The 16185-nt window shown below is 41.2% G+C and overlaps 1 protein-coding gene across 8 annotated transcripts in view; it reads left to right on the top strand.

Moving 5' to 3' along the window:
* The window catches only part of MAPKAP1 (MAPK associated protein 1), a 242271-nt gene that overhangs the window by 177693 nt on the left and 48393 nt on the right, over positions 1-16185 (top strand). For 7 of the 8 annotated variants that reach the window (XM_027035121.2, XM_053204611.1, XM_027035119.2 and 4 more), the window contains one exon: positions 1610-1717. The exons of the other annotated variant lie outside the window; for it this stretch is intronic. In XM_027035121.2, coding sequence (XP_026890922.1) covers positions 1610-1717 — 108 coding nt within the window. The remainder of the gene's footprint in view (positions 1-1609; positions 1718-16185) is intronic. 8 annotated transcript variants of the gene reach the window in all.

The following is a 16185-nucleotide window of genomic DNA, read 5'->3' on the forward strand; positions in this document are numbered from 1 at the left end:
GGAGGGGAAAGGAGAGGGTGGATGGGAATCTTCTCACCAACTAAGTTTTCTGAAAGTTCAGCTGGGCATGATTTTTCTGTGATTACTTCCACCAGTGACATCAGGAATCAACAGCAAACATGCCTGGTAATTGACAGATATCAGTGGCAAGTGACAGGTATTGAATACTAGGAATTACCTGTGTTTCCATACCTTTATTTGCTAAATCTTTTTGAAATGAAAATATAACTGGTGTATAATGTTGACCTGAATGTAGCATATTAGAGTTTATAGGAATCGTGTAGGCTTCTGAGCATGTATTTGCATAAACAGTTGTATAAGTATTTTGAGCATTGTTTACTTAGTAAAAGTTTAAGAGCTATCTGTAGTGTAAAAAAGACTGAACGTGTGTAATAACTCTGAGAATTGCTGATGAAATACCAATTAGAGGAAAGAGGGACTGTCCCATGAAACTGCAGTGCTCTCAGTGAACATAGAACATAGGCGAGGAGAATGACACGGAGGAGGTGAGCGAAATGCCTTCGATTGCTGAGGGAGAAGTACTGGGTGTGAATAACAGCAAGCTGACAACAGCTGAAGAACATATCTAAAAATATGTGTTCTGCCCGGGAGCCCCGGAAGGCCTCTGATGCTTTCCTCAGATCTCTTACAGCCCTCCTCTGTCTGACCAAACATGCCTTTCAGAGTCAAAATAAGAAGACAGTTTCTTACACCTCTAATCTTTTCAATAACCATTAACAACAGGAGTAGTCTTTTGAATCTGATCATTGGACCCGTTAGGTGTTATCTGAGAAGAACAAGATTGTCATTTGGCTTGACAAAGAAATACATGAATAAATGTATAAAATGCCCAGTGTTTTATTAAGATCTGCCAGAACCCCCTGTGTGACACAGGATGGCTAGTATTCCTGGTTTTCAGTATTACTGAACCTGTGTCTTTGTGTTTTCATGAATGTTTCAACAAAAACATGAATCAGCAGCCACTGTCTATCACTGTAACCCTGAAAGCAGAGAATTTTTTTAACCTCACCTGCTTTTTAAAATTTTTTTGAATTTTGGGGCTGTCATCATATTAGAATTCTACACATACTTTATCCCTGCTTATAATTGATTATGCATTATTATATAGTGATTATTAATAAGTACTTCTGTAGGAGTGCTTCCTATGAGGCAGGTGCATTACTAAGTATTTTTCCTGAATCATCTGTAATCGTCACAGTAATCTTTAAGGTATAAGCATTTCCCCCATCACATATTAGGGAACAGAGGCTCCGAGAGGGCAGGTTACCTGCCTCCTACCTGAGAAACCAGGTAACCCTGTTGTGATTCCAGGTCAGTCTGACTCAAAAGCCATCTGCCTTTGTGGGGGAGCCGAGCAAAAACGGAGCTGATAATAGAACAAACAAGTGTGTGGAACCTTGTGGGGGGAAAAAAAAAACAAAACCCAAACTCTTCCTTCTTGGATAGCTAGAGCCCTCAGACCGACCAGCATTTTCCTAATGCTTAAATCAGCTTTTTGCCAGTATTTGGGTGTTTTGTTTTGTTTTTTTCAATATTAAATTCACTGTTTCAGACTTCCTCCCCTCCTCCTGCCCCTTTGATCTTCCAGGCCCTCAGTACCGCCTGGAGAAGCAGAGTGAGCCCAATGTCGCCGTGGACCTGGAAAGCACTTTGGAGAGCCAGAGCGCATGGGAGTTCTGCCTGGTCCGCGAGAACAGTACGTTGGCCTCCTCGCTCCGTGCCCGCTTTGTCCGTTGCAAACATGCTTAGGAGTCCTGTGTTTGGGAACACTCAGTGGTCTGGCTTCCCTTGGCAGCTTTGAGATGACTTTTTTTCCCAAGGCAGAGCTCAGCCTCCGTGCCAAAAGTGTGTCCCAAAATGAAATGATTGATTTTATGCATTTTGGTAAAAAGTCTGCATCCTGTTTAGCACTCTGTGATTAATATTTTTCTGTTGAACTGTATCTTCCTAAGTTAGGAGCAGCCCTGGAAGCAGCTTAGAAATAAATATGAGGCCTTTTCTGAGGAAAGACTATTTTGTACATAAAACAACTGGCCCCTGTCAGTATCACTGTTCAGAGTTCTAGTTTTAGAAAATTCTGTTTGCATATTTCTTAGTAGGAGGCAATGTAGTGTTTCCCAGAGCTATGCTGCAAACCCTTTTAAAACTTCGGTTAGTTTCTTTCATTTTTTTCTTTAGTTTCCAAGTTGTGAATCTTTGCCATTCCCTCCTCTATACTCCCGCTGACTTACGGGGCAGGTGACATGAAAACTGAGATTATGGCAGCCAATTCTCTGCAGTTATTCCTGCTTTGGGGCATTTACAGAGGCTGTTTCTTCTGTGAGGAACACACTTTCCCCCACTCCAGTCACTCCAGTTAACTGTTTCTCACCCTTTGTCTCTGTTCAAATGTCACATCTTCAGAAAAGCCACCTGTGATTTCCCTGTCCCCTGTCACCTAAACCTAATCCATTCCTCATTTGGGTGCCCTGTTAGGTTCTGTCTCAGAGCATACTACTTTTTCTTCATTATATATATATATATTTCTGTTTATAATTCCATATTTTTCTCAATGATTGTTTGATTATCTCCCCCACTAGATTGTCAAGTCTGTGAGCACATCTTTGGCTCATACCAGGTTGTCCCTCATTATTTCAGCAAATACTTGTTCATCATTCACTCTAGGCCGATACTGTGGAACTTAGTAAATAAAGAATGAATGAATCAATGAATGAATGAATGTCAGTTTTTAGTCATGCCACTGGCCCTCTAAGCAAGACCAGCCTACTACTCGTTGACCAGGGGCCCTGGCAGCCTCTGCTGGAGAGGCATGCACAAATTTCACCAGAATAGTGAAACACGATCTTGCCCTTAGCAACAAATTCTCAAAGGCAGAAGGTTGGTATCCCCACAGACTGCCGCCGGTTGTAAATATCTTATATAAATATGCAAAGAAATAAAAATTAATTGGATTCCCAAATGCTCCAAAAATTCAAATAAGTAGTAAAAAAAAAAAAAAATGTTTATCCCTGTCAACAATCTAAGATAGAAACATTTTAAAGCAACAATGTAACTCTTTTCACCAATTAAATAAGCTAGGTGTTTCCGAAAGAGTCCTTATTGCTAGGGAGAAATAGGCATATTCAAATACCTAAGTTAAGGTAAGTTAATGTAACTGAAAGTATCAAGAGACCTAAAGATGTTTTCCCCGGCGGGTCTTTTTTTTTCTCCTTTTTAATTTTTTTTTAACATTCATGTATTTTTGAGAGACAGGACACAAGCAGGGGAGGGGCAGAGAGAGAGGGAGACACAGAATCCAAAGCAGGCTCCAGGCTCTGAGCCGTCAGCACACAGAGCCTGACGCAGGGTCCGAACCCACAAACCATAAGATCATGACCTGAGCCAAAGTCGGATGCCCAACCAACTGAGCCACCCAGGTACCCCCTCCCTGGCATTTCTGCTTTTGGGAATCTATCTTAAGGAGAAAAAATCTAAAATGCAAAAAATATTTATGTGTATGATAGTTGTTAGATATTTATGATGTCTAACACTAGAAGAGTAGTCAAATAAGGTATATCTATATAGGAAAATTGTGCAGGCATCACCTTTTGGTAAAGGCAGACTAAGTAGCTTGGACAAATTCCCCCACTGAAGGTAACTTAAAAAGCTGATTTTTTTTAAAAAGCTGATTAAAATACATAAATCCTCACCCTAAAGTCATCAGAAAGCATGAGAAATAAAATAATTAATGGTCTATATCTGGAAGAAGATTGAACCAAAAGAAGGGAGATCAATACCTAGGAACAATTTTGTCCTGACATCATCTGAATTTGAGGACTACAATATTTAAAGGAAATTTTACCACCTTCAAATTCATATATTACAAAAGAAGAAACTCCAAGAAGTAATAAGCTAAGCATTCAGCTCAAGAAGCTAGAAAAGAAGCCAAATAAAGAAACATAAAGAAAATAAAAAGAAAGAAGCAATAAAGAGCATAAATTAATGAAATAGAATATTTAGGGACATCAAAATCAAAGTTCTTAGAAAACACTAATAAATTACTAAACCTCTGATAAAATGGATCAAACACAAGAAATAACAGAAACAAATAGTAATAAAAATGAAAAGGAGGTTTATTATCTGTTTAATAACTACAGATCCTGCAGTTATTAACAGATAATATGAAATTAGTTTGAAAACCTCCATACCAAAAATTGTGAAAATGTATATGAAATGACAAATCCCTAAAAAGAAAAAGGAAAAAAAAAAAAAAAGACAGCTTACCAACATTGACAGAAGAAGAAATAGAAAACTGGAATATTCCCGTAACTATTTTGAAAATTGAGTTCACGATTAAAAATCTGTCCACAAAGAAAACTCACATCTGGGTGATTTTGCTAGCTAGTTCTGCCAGATACTTCAGGAAGAAATAACTCCCGTCTTACATCAACTATTCCAAAGAAAAGAAAAAGAAGTGACACTCTCTGATTCAGTTTAAGAAACTGTCTCAGTCTTGTTACCAAACCCTAATAAGACCATACAACACAGAAAATTTAAATAGATGCAAATATCCTAAACAATATTAAACTGAATTCAGTATTAAGGGAATAATATAGCATTCCCACGTTGGGTTTATTCAAAGAACTCAAGGTTAGTTTAACATTAGAAAAACCCAGTCAGGATAATTTGCCACAATAGCAGATTAAAAGAACAATCATCGGGGCACCTGGGTGGTTCAGTTGGTTGAGCATCTGACTTTTTAGCTCAGGTCATCATCTCATGGTTCATGGGATTGAGCCCCACATCAGGCTCTGTGCTGACAGCTCAGAGCCTGGAGCCTGCTTCGCGTTCTGTGTCTCCTTTTTGCCCCTCCCCCACTCATGCGCGCGCGCTCTCTCTCTCTCTCTCTCTCTCTCAAAAATAAACATTTAAAATTTTTTTTTAAAAAGGAACAGTCATTTCAGAATATGTGGAATATTGTAAGTTGTGTTTACCAAGAGTTTTCGTAACAGGAGAAATAACTTTGATGTAATATTAAGGAGGAAAAATGTCAAGGATACAAAACAAGCTATATGGAATAATATCAACTACGTTAAAAAGAATAGAAGGAAAGTGTCAAAATATTAATTAATAGTGGTCTCTGGTTGGCAAGTTTCTGTGTAATTCATTTTTGTTCCTCTTTATACTTATACTTTCTGGAGTTTCCATAATGAGCATCCATGACTTTCTAAGAAGAAAATGCAAACAAACAATAAGGTCAAGTTGATATAGATAAAGATTATGTAATGAGAGTAGCTCTTAGTTTAATAGTCCTTGTGACATTTGAAATCTCACACCATGTACAGTGCCACACCATGGCTCACCAAAGGGGGAATTAGAATAGCACACCCCTTTGTAACTTGCTTAACTAATTTTTTTTAACCTTACGTAAGTGGGTAATCCTTCCCCCCTGTCATTTTCTTTCATCTTTAAAGAATCTAGTCTAAAACAAACTGGGGAAACTGATTCACAGGAGTTCTCTAGTGGATTCTGTTTCAGAATATTGACTCCTTGGGCGCCTGGGTGGCTCAGTCGGTTGAGCGTCCGACTTCAGCTCAGGTCACGATCTCACGGTTCGTGAGTTCGAGCCCCGCGTCGGGCTCTGGGCTGATGGCTCAGAGCCTGGAGCCTGCTTCCGATTCTGTGTCTCCCTCTCTCTCTGCCCCTCCCCCATTCATGCTCTGTCTCTCTCTGTCTCAAAAATAAATAAACATTAAAAAAAAAAAAGAATATTGACTCCTTGTTAAATGATTAAGAGGAAATATCATTTGTTAGCATCTTGGTAAATTTTTTGGATATGTAGTACTTACTCACGTAAAAAAAAATTCCTCAGGTAACAAAGTGTCTCTAGTGAAAACTTCGCCTCTCTTCTCTCCCCTAGTTCTCCTTCCAGAGACCATAGTCGTTTCCAGTTTCTTTGGTGTCTTTCCAGGCATTGTCTGTATATACGCAAGCATGTTCTGATTACGGATGTGACTGTACCCCCTACGTGCATATATATGCTGACATGTATGCAATGTACACGTACATTTGTTCTTCCTCTTTTTAGAAACAAATGATAGCAAACTTACCATTAATGTTCTCATCTTTCTCTTTTCATTTTAACAATACATTGTAGAGCTTTTTCATGTTAATCCACGTGCTGTTCCACGTACAAATTCACCTCTTTCTGTTTTTTCTCTTTTTTTAAAATCTTTTTCTCACCTCTTTTTTTTTAACCGCCATAGTATTTCAAAGTGTACATAATTTCAAATCTGTTTTGTTTTGCTTTGCTTTGTTTTGCTTTGTTTTGAAGATGAGGCCTATCGCTCATCCTAGGAAAGAGACACTGAGGATTGTTAGATAAAGCTTTGAAATCTGGGCTCTTATTCTCACTCCACTTCTAAGCATGAGCACAGTCTTAAATAACTTGTGTGATATCTGTGAGCCTCAGCATCTTAAAGGATTTGCAAGAAATTCCAATTGTCTCGCTCTGAGTCAAAATCACTGTGTTCACGAAAGAAGCCCTCACCAGCATTTACAAAGGGCACAAGGCAGTCAGTGGTTTGAAAAAGTGGAATATTATAACTACTCTTTATAAAATGGAAGTAAATAAAAACAATTTACTCCTTTTCTAGGGAAGGGTTGTTTTTTTTTATCTTTTTTAATTTACTTAATTTATTTTTATTTTAAGTAGCTCCAGTGTGGAGCCCAATGCAGAACTTGAACTCAAAACCCTGAGATCAAGACCTGAGATGAGATCAAGAGTCAGACACTCAACTGACTGAGCCACCCAAGTGCCCCAATCTTTGCTTTATTTTAAATAGAAATTCCAATGAGGAAAGACATATTGTTCTTCCAGTATTAAGACTAGCTTAAAATAGCTGTGTATTAAAAATTTGGGTTCAGGGGGGCCTGGGTGGCGCAGTCGGTTAAGCGTCCGACTTCAGCCAGGTCACGATCTCGCGGTCCGTGAGTTCGAGCCCCGCGTCAGGCTCTGGGCTGATGGCTCAGAGCCTGGAGCCTGTTTCTGATTCTGTGTCTCCCTCTCTCTCTGCCCCTCCCCCATTCATGCTCTGTCTCTCTCTGTCCCAAAAATAAATAAAAAACGTTGAAAAAAAATTTATAAAAAAAAAAAAATTGGGGTTGAGACGTAAATATTTCAAAAATGGATTTTTTGCTTCTGTTGGTATGTTTGATCAGGACAAGCTTGCTGTCCATAAAGCCTTTTTTTTTTTTTTTACATTTATTTGTTTGTTTTGAGAGACCATGCGAGAGTGGGGGACAGGCAGAGAGAGGGGGAGAAAGAGAGTATCAAGCAGGCTCCACGTTGTCAGTGTTGAGCCCAATGCAGGGCTCAGTCCCATAAACCATGAGCTCATGACCTGAGCCGAAATCAAGAATCAGATGCTTAACTGACTAAGCCACCCAGGCACCCCCATAAAGCCATTATAGAAGTGAGCTAAATTGTGAACATCTATTATGCATTGTTTAAGGGACTATGCTGTTGAGCCAGACTAAGTAAAGGCAGTTTACACTCTGGCCCTGCCACTTACTGGCTGTGTGACCTTGAACAATTTACCTAACCTTTATTGAGTAGTTTATCTGCCCTCATAAGGTTGATAGAATTCAGTGAGTTTCAATAATCATAAAGTTCTTAGAATGGTACCTGGCACATAATAAATACTCAATAAATGTTAACTGTAATTAATAAATAATGAAAGCAGCATTCTGTGGCTGACAGAGCAGATGGGCCACAGATGTGGAGATCTGGAATCATAGACCTGTCGGGGCCCACAAGGAGGTGTGTGATGGGAGAAGGAAGTGATACAGAATGGAGTGAGGAAGGGGAGTGGAGGGCAGGCATGTCTGTAATCTGTGTCATAAGATGAGAGAACTTGGAAGCAGGGTACTTTCCAGCATATATGCTTTGGAGTTCCAGAAGAGATGCATACCTTATAAGTAAAGCACACGACCGTAAAGGTAGATATAAGCCTTTCAGTTTTTCTTCCAAGTGGGATGGGCATACCTTTGTATCAACCACATCAAACGATGTTTTTTTAATGATTTATTTAGGCCTTATTGTAAGGTATTGTGCTAGACATTTTGCAAATGCTCTCTTTTTCTCTCTCTTTTTAAAGTTTATCTTCAGAGAGAAAAAGTGTGCAAGCATGCATGTGCAAGCGGGGAAGGACAGAATCCCAAGCAGGCTCTGTGCAGTCAGCACAGAGCCCAGCTCGGGACTTGATCACGCAAACCATGAGATGGTGACCTGAGCCGAAATCAAGAGTTGGATGTTTAACCAACTGAGCCATCCAGGTGCCCCTACAAATGCTCTTGTAGTTTTCATAACCACCCTATAAGATACTGTTCTAATTGTGGAGAGAAGTTGTGACTTACCCAAAGTTAGCTAGCCAACAAATGTCAGAACCAGAATCCTCGGTCACCTGTCTGATTCCAAAGCCCACCCTGAGATTGTTGATAAAATAACCTAAATTTTCAATCCGAAGAATTGTGATGACCATTGTCTTACACACTCTGAGAGAGAAGCTTGCTAATGAAGCTAATATGACAAGAGTTTCTGCCTGGGGACTGAGAGCTAACATTTGTGCTTGGATCTTGGCTTAAATAAGAAAATGACAAGCCAAAGTCCTTGAGCTTTCCAGTTTGGATTCTTGTCTGATAATCTACTACATCCTTCAGCCAACTGTCTGCCAGAAACTGGAATCAGACCAGAAGGAGACATGAGTACATTTTGGAGAGGATGTAACATTAGAAGACTCCCATTCTTGTCCAAGCATCTATATAAATCCTGGCACCAAACTGAGCCTCAATTTCCTTTTGTGCCACATGTTGCCGGTGACCTTTTCACTTACCCACTGATCACACATAGGTAGCCCATCCAGGTCCTTAGAAGAAAGACACAGTGTGAACCAACTTATTCTTTGCACAACTTTTAAGAGAGAAACTTGGGAATTCTCCACCACCAGAGCTAAAATAGGCTTGAAATTAAACTGGCTTAACAGGGTACCAACAAAACGTCAGACACTGTCTTTACTGTTTGATCACTCAGTAGTCTGTCCTTCTAGTAGTTCAGCATAGTGCTTTGAAAGCACTACGCCTCTGCAGCCTCTGACATCAGACAAAGCATGTTCCCTCTCTGAGCCTCAGTTTCCTATATAAATGGAGGTCGTTGAATCTGTTTTATAAGGGTTTTTTGAGGATTAAATGAGATACAGGTGCTGCCATAATAACAGCCTTTTAGGTCACTGTGCTCATCATCCTTAATTTATAGAAGAAACTGAGGCTTTACGGGATGATGCGCTCATGATCACATGAATAATGATGGGGGGTGGGGATGGGAGGCTGGAAAACTGTTTTCTGTCCAGTAAGTCTAGAACAACAGTTGAATCTGATTATTTTATTTCCTAAGTAGAAGTTGCCATCCAGAGGTTTCAGTTGTTCTCTAAATGCCAGCTCATCCTCCTTTGATCTTTAAAGGAGACCTTCTATTATTTCAATGCCTTACTGAAATCCTTAATTTCCTTAGGTTAAGGCTATACTGAGGAAGGCCTCAACTCAAGGTGGACAGTCACCTAGATAAGTGGACTGTGGCAGGACGGTGTCTCTGGGTCTTAGTCTGTGGGAAGCCTCTTTCAGCTTTGTTAGTTTGCCCTTGAAGACCGAAAGAGGAGGCAGCTCTGCCTAAAAAGCCTCCCAGACCACTCCCTGGACTCCGGAAGAGTCTCTCCCTACCCCAGTCTAATCACTGATTCCACTGGATGGATTACACTGGACTGTGACCACCACCACCCCTCGCCCAGGGCAGGGACCATCGGGTGCTGTGGCCAGGTATAGTTTATTCCCCTGGATGGAGTGAGCATCCTGAGTCCCTGGCATCACCAGGCCTCTCAGTAGGGCTCCAGGGGACAAGTACATGATAGCTTTTAAAGACCATTGGGGATTTAGGTAAGTATCTAAGCCTGTGTTTCTTCATGCTGGTACTTGGGCTGCCCCCCGCCCCACTCCCTGCCGCTGCCCAGTGCTACTAAATAAGAAAGGAAGGCAGGAAGCAGCCATAGGCAGTGAATGTTTGTTAATCATGATGTGTTTCCAGCTCCTCTTCATGGTGCTTATTCATAGTGGGCTGATCCCTCCTCCTGTGTGTGCTCTGTGCCAGCCCTGGAGACTCCCCGGTGGTTCCATTTGGCTTCTGGAGGCTTTGCTTTCTTCAGCTACAAATTACTAATCTCTCCAATTTCTGTCCTGTGACTTAAATACCAAGGCTTTAAGCCTCTTTTATTATACCACAACAGCAGTCTTTAAACGCAAAAGGAAATGTGATTGTGCAAATAAACTCTATTTACAAATAGAAATGACCTGTGGTGTTCATGGTACGGATTTTAGGTTCAGTTGCTGCTGAAAGCCAGTTATGTGTCTGGCTTTGGTTAGGGGAAAAGCATTCACCATAAGGAGTTTTTGTACGGGTGAAGGTTTTTGCACGTATATATTGGATAATAACTCCCTGCTTGCTGCACGCTAACAGAATTTAAATGAAACAAAAACGTTATCCCCAGTGTAAGAATACCTGTGTGTCTGCACCTCTTGCTTTCTAGTTAATGTGGGCTGGTTGGTAATGTGTTGTAGTGGGAAACGCAAGATGTTTACAGGCACTGTGTGACCTTGGGCAAGTCCTTCTCTGCCAACTTCATTTTCCCATCTGTAAAATGTGATGGTAATCCCTATCCTTTGGCGATATTGGGAGGATTAAGCGAATTTGTGTGTACTAAAAGCACATAGTGATGTGTAATGCACGGGGCAAGCGTTGACCATTCCAGTGTTTGTCTGCTGTGTGCCTGAGACATAGGGCGAGCACCTGGGCCCAGACACCACAGCTAGTCCATTGCTTGTGTGTGATGGCCTCTTCCTTCCCTGTTATTCCTGGTTTCCCACTAGCTCTTAGACTTCCCACAGGCCCTTTTGGCAATGGCCAGCACCAAGGGTAGATGGTACCTAGGGCAAAAGACAGTGCTAACCTATATTAGAAGCAGACTTGTGCCCTGTCCACACCTACTTCTTCAGTAATGAATGTCTGAATTGTACTATGTGGGCTGAGAAATTCCACATGAATTGCATTTTTTGCTCTCCCCCTTTCTTGAAAGTTCCCCCCTTTTCATTTTATCATTAGGTAGTAATTAGTATTCAAGGGAAATTGGTCTTAATATATTGAAATTGGTTAAGTGCATTTAGACCTGTACCACAGCCAATGTCTTATTGGAAAATGTAATTGGGGACTCTGTGTATGTAATTAATTGAATTACAATTAAGAACTTTCATTAAGCGATACACTGGTACATTAGAGCAGTAAGGAAACATGTTTGACGAGCCACAAACCCTGTATGGGCTCTAAGTGAGGGCACAGGGATTTGCATCCCTTTGGTAAGCTCCTGGCCCCAGAGACCACCCTGCAGCCCCTGACTAATGGTTTGGTAATGCATCAGGTGACATTTCTTTAGTGATTCCCAGATGGGAGGTGGGGTTCTTCCAGTATGTGTGACCTCAGTTTCTGACTCTGGAGTCAGAGAGAGAGAAATAGAGTGAGAGGGCCTCAGTGTTGATCAGATATTACAGTTGTTAGGTATTTGGTCATGTCAGTTGTCAAAAAATGCCCAGGCTTCTTTTCCTGTGTTTTCAACAGTAACAAAGACACATTGGAGGAAGAGGAAACGATAGGAATTCTGTCATCAACCTAACGTCCAAGCAAACCTGTAATGAACCAATGGTCGGGACCCTTGGATAGTCATGCTTTAACCTCTAAAAGGTGGTTAGTTTCATTCTGAGCACACATTCTTTTATTCCTCCCCAGAACATTGATGGCATCCTCCTCCAGGCCAGCCACTATGCTGAGGCGGTGGAAAGGAGTTGCACATCATGGAGCCCACAGTTGTGATAGGTGCGACAAAAAGTATAAAAGAGTAGCTAGCAGGTGACTGGGGCCGTGAGAAAAGGAGAAAGCTTCCCTGTGGAAGAATAAAAGGAGTTAGTGAGTAAGGGAGGAATGTTTCAGTGCAAGGGACAGCTCATCTGAAGGCCTTGAGAAGGAGCTTGACCTGTTCGGGAATGAATGAATGGAGGGGGCAGGAAATGAGCAAGGGTGAGAGTGCTGGGAGTTAAGACGGAGGGCTGCGCAGGATCTAGAAAGCAGAGCCCAAAGGTCCTACTCTTTTTAGAAGTTCTGCAAACCGGAAACTGTTTCTTTCTGATCACCTCATAAAACAAGATTACCCTGATTTATTTGAAGGTCTGAAATCTCCCTGTGGAAAGGCTCTGACTCCAAGAGTTTAATCAATTAGGCCCTGACAGCAAGGATCCCTACCCTGATTGTTGCATGGAACATTCAGTGAAGGGCATATCCTACTATGTGATCCTGACGGCTTTGGAGAGATTACTACAGAGGGGCATGCCTGCACACATGTGTGTGTTATAGTATATCACCTATTGATTCTTTTTTAGAGACCAGCAAAAATGACTAGTAGCCAAAGGGAAGTGTTTAATAGAAGAGAAGTTTGGGGCTTATGAGGCTTTAGGGACTTAAGAGGCCTTTGGAAAAAAAAAAAAAAATGTGATGGATGTAGAAAGCAAGGGAGAGTTTTTCTCCTTGACTCACTTATGCAGCCAGCTTGGAGTCTTACAGAAAGAGTGAAGAGAATTAGGTTTTATCCCTGATTCTTTGTTCTGGCAAAGCCAGGCATAATTGTGTTCTCCTTAGATACTGTTATGGCCCAAGGATTTGTACATGCACAGCCCATCTAAGGAACATTTTTACCCAAAGGGTTATGTGGTGGGTAACGGCACATTTTTAGAATTAGACAGACGTGGGTTCGGTTCCTAGCTCCAGCTTATACGAGTTGCATGGCTATACCAGCCGGATGACATTCTAAGCTTCATTTTTCTCACCTGTGAAAAGTGGATAATAAAATACAACTTTGGGGAAAATTAAAAGAGGGTATTGGGAAAATTAAATGAGATAACGTATTTAAAGTGCTGAACATGTGGGGCACCTGGGTTGGGTGGCTCATTCGGTTAAGCTCCTGACTTTGGCTCAGGTCATGATTTCATGGTACGTGAGTTCAAGCCCTACGTTGGTCTCTGTGCTGACAGTGCAGAGCCTGCTTGGGATCCTCCCCTTCCTCTGCCCCTTCTCCCACATACTCTTTCTCTCTCACGAAATAAATTTCGCCTTTAAAAGAAAAAATAAATTGCTGAGCATAATGTCTGGCATACAGTAAACACTCAGTAAATGTTAACCTCTGTTGTGGTTGTTGTTGAAGCAGCATCCCAGTTTGGTGGGTTGCCTGAATGGAAGACTAGGAATGGTGTGTTAGGTTCTATTAACTGAGATAAATATGAGGGGTGGTATACAAACTCAGGTATACTGTTACGGTTAACCTGCGGTTAGCAAACTTCACTCATGCCACCAACGGCACTTATTGAACATCGACTTTGTGCTCTGTAGGATAGAATGTTCCTGCCCTCAAAGGAACTCATTGTGTAGAAGCAGAATACAGATGTTTATCACATAAGATATTTACAAGAGCCTTCAGAATGATAGGGTTCTGGGAGAGAGATCAGGAAAGATTCTAGACTAGACCTGGAAGTGTACATATTTTATTTTATTTTTTAGAGAGTGTGAGTGGGGGAGAGGGGAAGAGGGAGGGAGGGAGGGAGAGAGAGAGAGAGAGAGAGAGAGAGAGAGAGAGAACCCCAAGCAGGCTCCACACTCAGTACAGGACCGACACAGGACTTGATCCCACAACCCTGGGACTATGACCTGAGCCAAAATCAAGAGTCGAATACTCAACTAAGCCACCCAGGCGCACTGAAGTGTATACATTTTAAAGAGTGGGAAGGACATTCTGCCAAATGGTATAACCTGAGCAAAGTCCATTTTAGCCAAAGTGCAGCGATTGTTTTATGTGAGGAATAGCAATAAGGCATCAAGATAGAGTAGGGCAGGGGTACCTGGATGGCTCAGTTGGTAGAGCATGATCTCAGGGTCATGAGTTCAAGCCCTATGTTGGGGGAGGGAGGGAGGAGAGTAGGGCAGAAGATGGTTTAATCTCCTCTTGATTTAGTCAGTTATTTGTACAGCAGTATTTTACTGTGTACCAGGTCCTGCCATGGATACTGTCTCTGCCTTTGAAGAACTTATCCCCCTCCAACCCTGACTGTTTTATTTTCCACCACTCCCCTTCATACACTCTTTGCTCCAGCCAAATGCAAACATTTGCTGATCCCTATGTAAGCGCTCACACTTGGTGGACTTCATGTTTTCCCCATACTATTCCCTCTGTGGACTGCCTGTCCCCTCCCATCGTCTGGGTCTCCTGCCATCCTCCTGTGTTCCTGAAGCACTAGCATAGTCCCACAGCTGTGGTTGGTGCTGGCCTATTTGTGAACTTGATACGATCAGTCAACAGCATCAACTTGCTGCAGAGAGTTTAAAGGAGAGGATGTAACAAAGGCCATCATCGTCTTCTGGTTGAGTTCTAGAGTTCGCATTGATCTTTTTGGAGAAGAAAGATTGAAGTTGTTTTAACTCATAAACTGGATTCAAGCTTTTTGACTTGGCCTAAGACTCGTTGAACCATAAAATGAAGTGTAAACTCCTGTGTAGTTTGTATCTATAAACATAAGACATCTGCCGGTAGCATACAGTGAGTTCATCTGAGCTTTGATTTGTTGATTAGTGTCCATTTGTCAGAAAGGAAGTCCCATATGTACCTCTAAGTTTCAGTGAAATCATGTGTATGAAAACATATTTTAAACGTAAAACAGCATTAGTTATAATTCACCTTGATCTGATCACCTGACAACAAGCCTGTTACTCTTGTAATGTGTGTCCACGCTTTCTATTTGTGTTTGTTGTCAGATATGTAACACATACACAGCTGTAATCGCACTTTCACGTCTCATCATGATTGTCCAGAGGATATCCAGAGACACTGAAAACATGGCATAAGAACCAATAAAGGCAGTGGCATGGCTCTCAAGCTTCTTGGTCTTAGACCCCTTTACACTCTTAAAAATTATTGAGGAGGTTGGCTGGGTGGCTCAGTTGGTTAAGCGTCCTACTTTGGCTCAGGTCACGATCTCGCAGTCAGTGAGTTCAAGCCCATGTTGGGCTCTGTGCTGACGGTTCAGAGCCTGGAGCCTGCTTGGGGTTCTGTGTTTCCTGTCTCTCTCTGCCCCTCCCCACTCACATTGTGTCTCTCTCTCAAAAATAAACATTAAAAAAAAATTTTTAAAAATTATTGAGAACCCCCAAAGAGCTTTTATTTATTGAGCTATATCTATTTATTAGGAATCAAAACTGAGAAATTTTTAAATATTTACGAATTTATTAAAAAGTAATAATAAATCCATTACATGTTAAGTTTTTATGAAAATAGCTATATTTTCTTTTGTTCTTTTTTATTTGTTTTGTTTTCCATTTTCTTTCTCTGAAGAGCATTTATTTTTGTTCCATCAGGAAGATAAATTGTTGGCTAATCACCTGAATACTATAGTGGGCACCATTTTATATTTTTGCAAATTTCTATAATGTCTGGCTTTAGAGAAAACATCTTGATCGCCATGTCTGTTGCATTCAGTCTGCTATAATATATTGTTCCAGTTGTAGTAGGTGAAGAAAATTTGGCCTAACATAGATATGTGGTTGGAAAAGGGAGGAGTATTTCAGTAGCCTTTTCAGACAATAGTGGATATTAATTTTCATTAATATGCCACAACTCAAGTGATTGATTCTTAAAGGGTAGTCGCAATGTGGAATCAGAACCATATCTATAAACTTGTGTACTTATTATTATTACTTTGTGCTCTTATAAGATAACAGGCATGAAAGGGGCAAATAATATCTTACTATTAATATTATGAAAATAGTATTGAGATTATGGCCGCCTGGACTGGTTCTTGGGGGTCACTCCCTCCAGTGGGTCCTGGACTCCTCTCCGAGAACCACTGGTTTGGAGTTTGCAGCTACCACCTACCCAGCGTCTCTGCTTGCTGCTGCTTGTAGGAATGCAGTGAGGTGGGAGGAGAAGGAGAAGCACAGCAGGAAGAACATGGACTCGGGTTTAATAGAGCTGTCCCAGCTCTGCCTCTTCC

This window comes from Acinonyx jubatus, chromosome D4, assembly GCF_027475565.1.
Source record: "Acinonyx jubatus isolate Ajub_Pintada_27869175 chromosome D4, VMU_Ajub_asm_v1.0, whole genome shotgun sequence".
NCBI classification, from domain to species: domain Eukaryota; kingdom Metazoa; phylum Chordata; class Mammalia; order Carnivora; family Felidae; genus Acinonyx; species Acinonyx jubatus.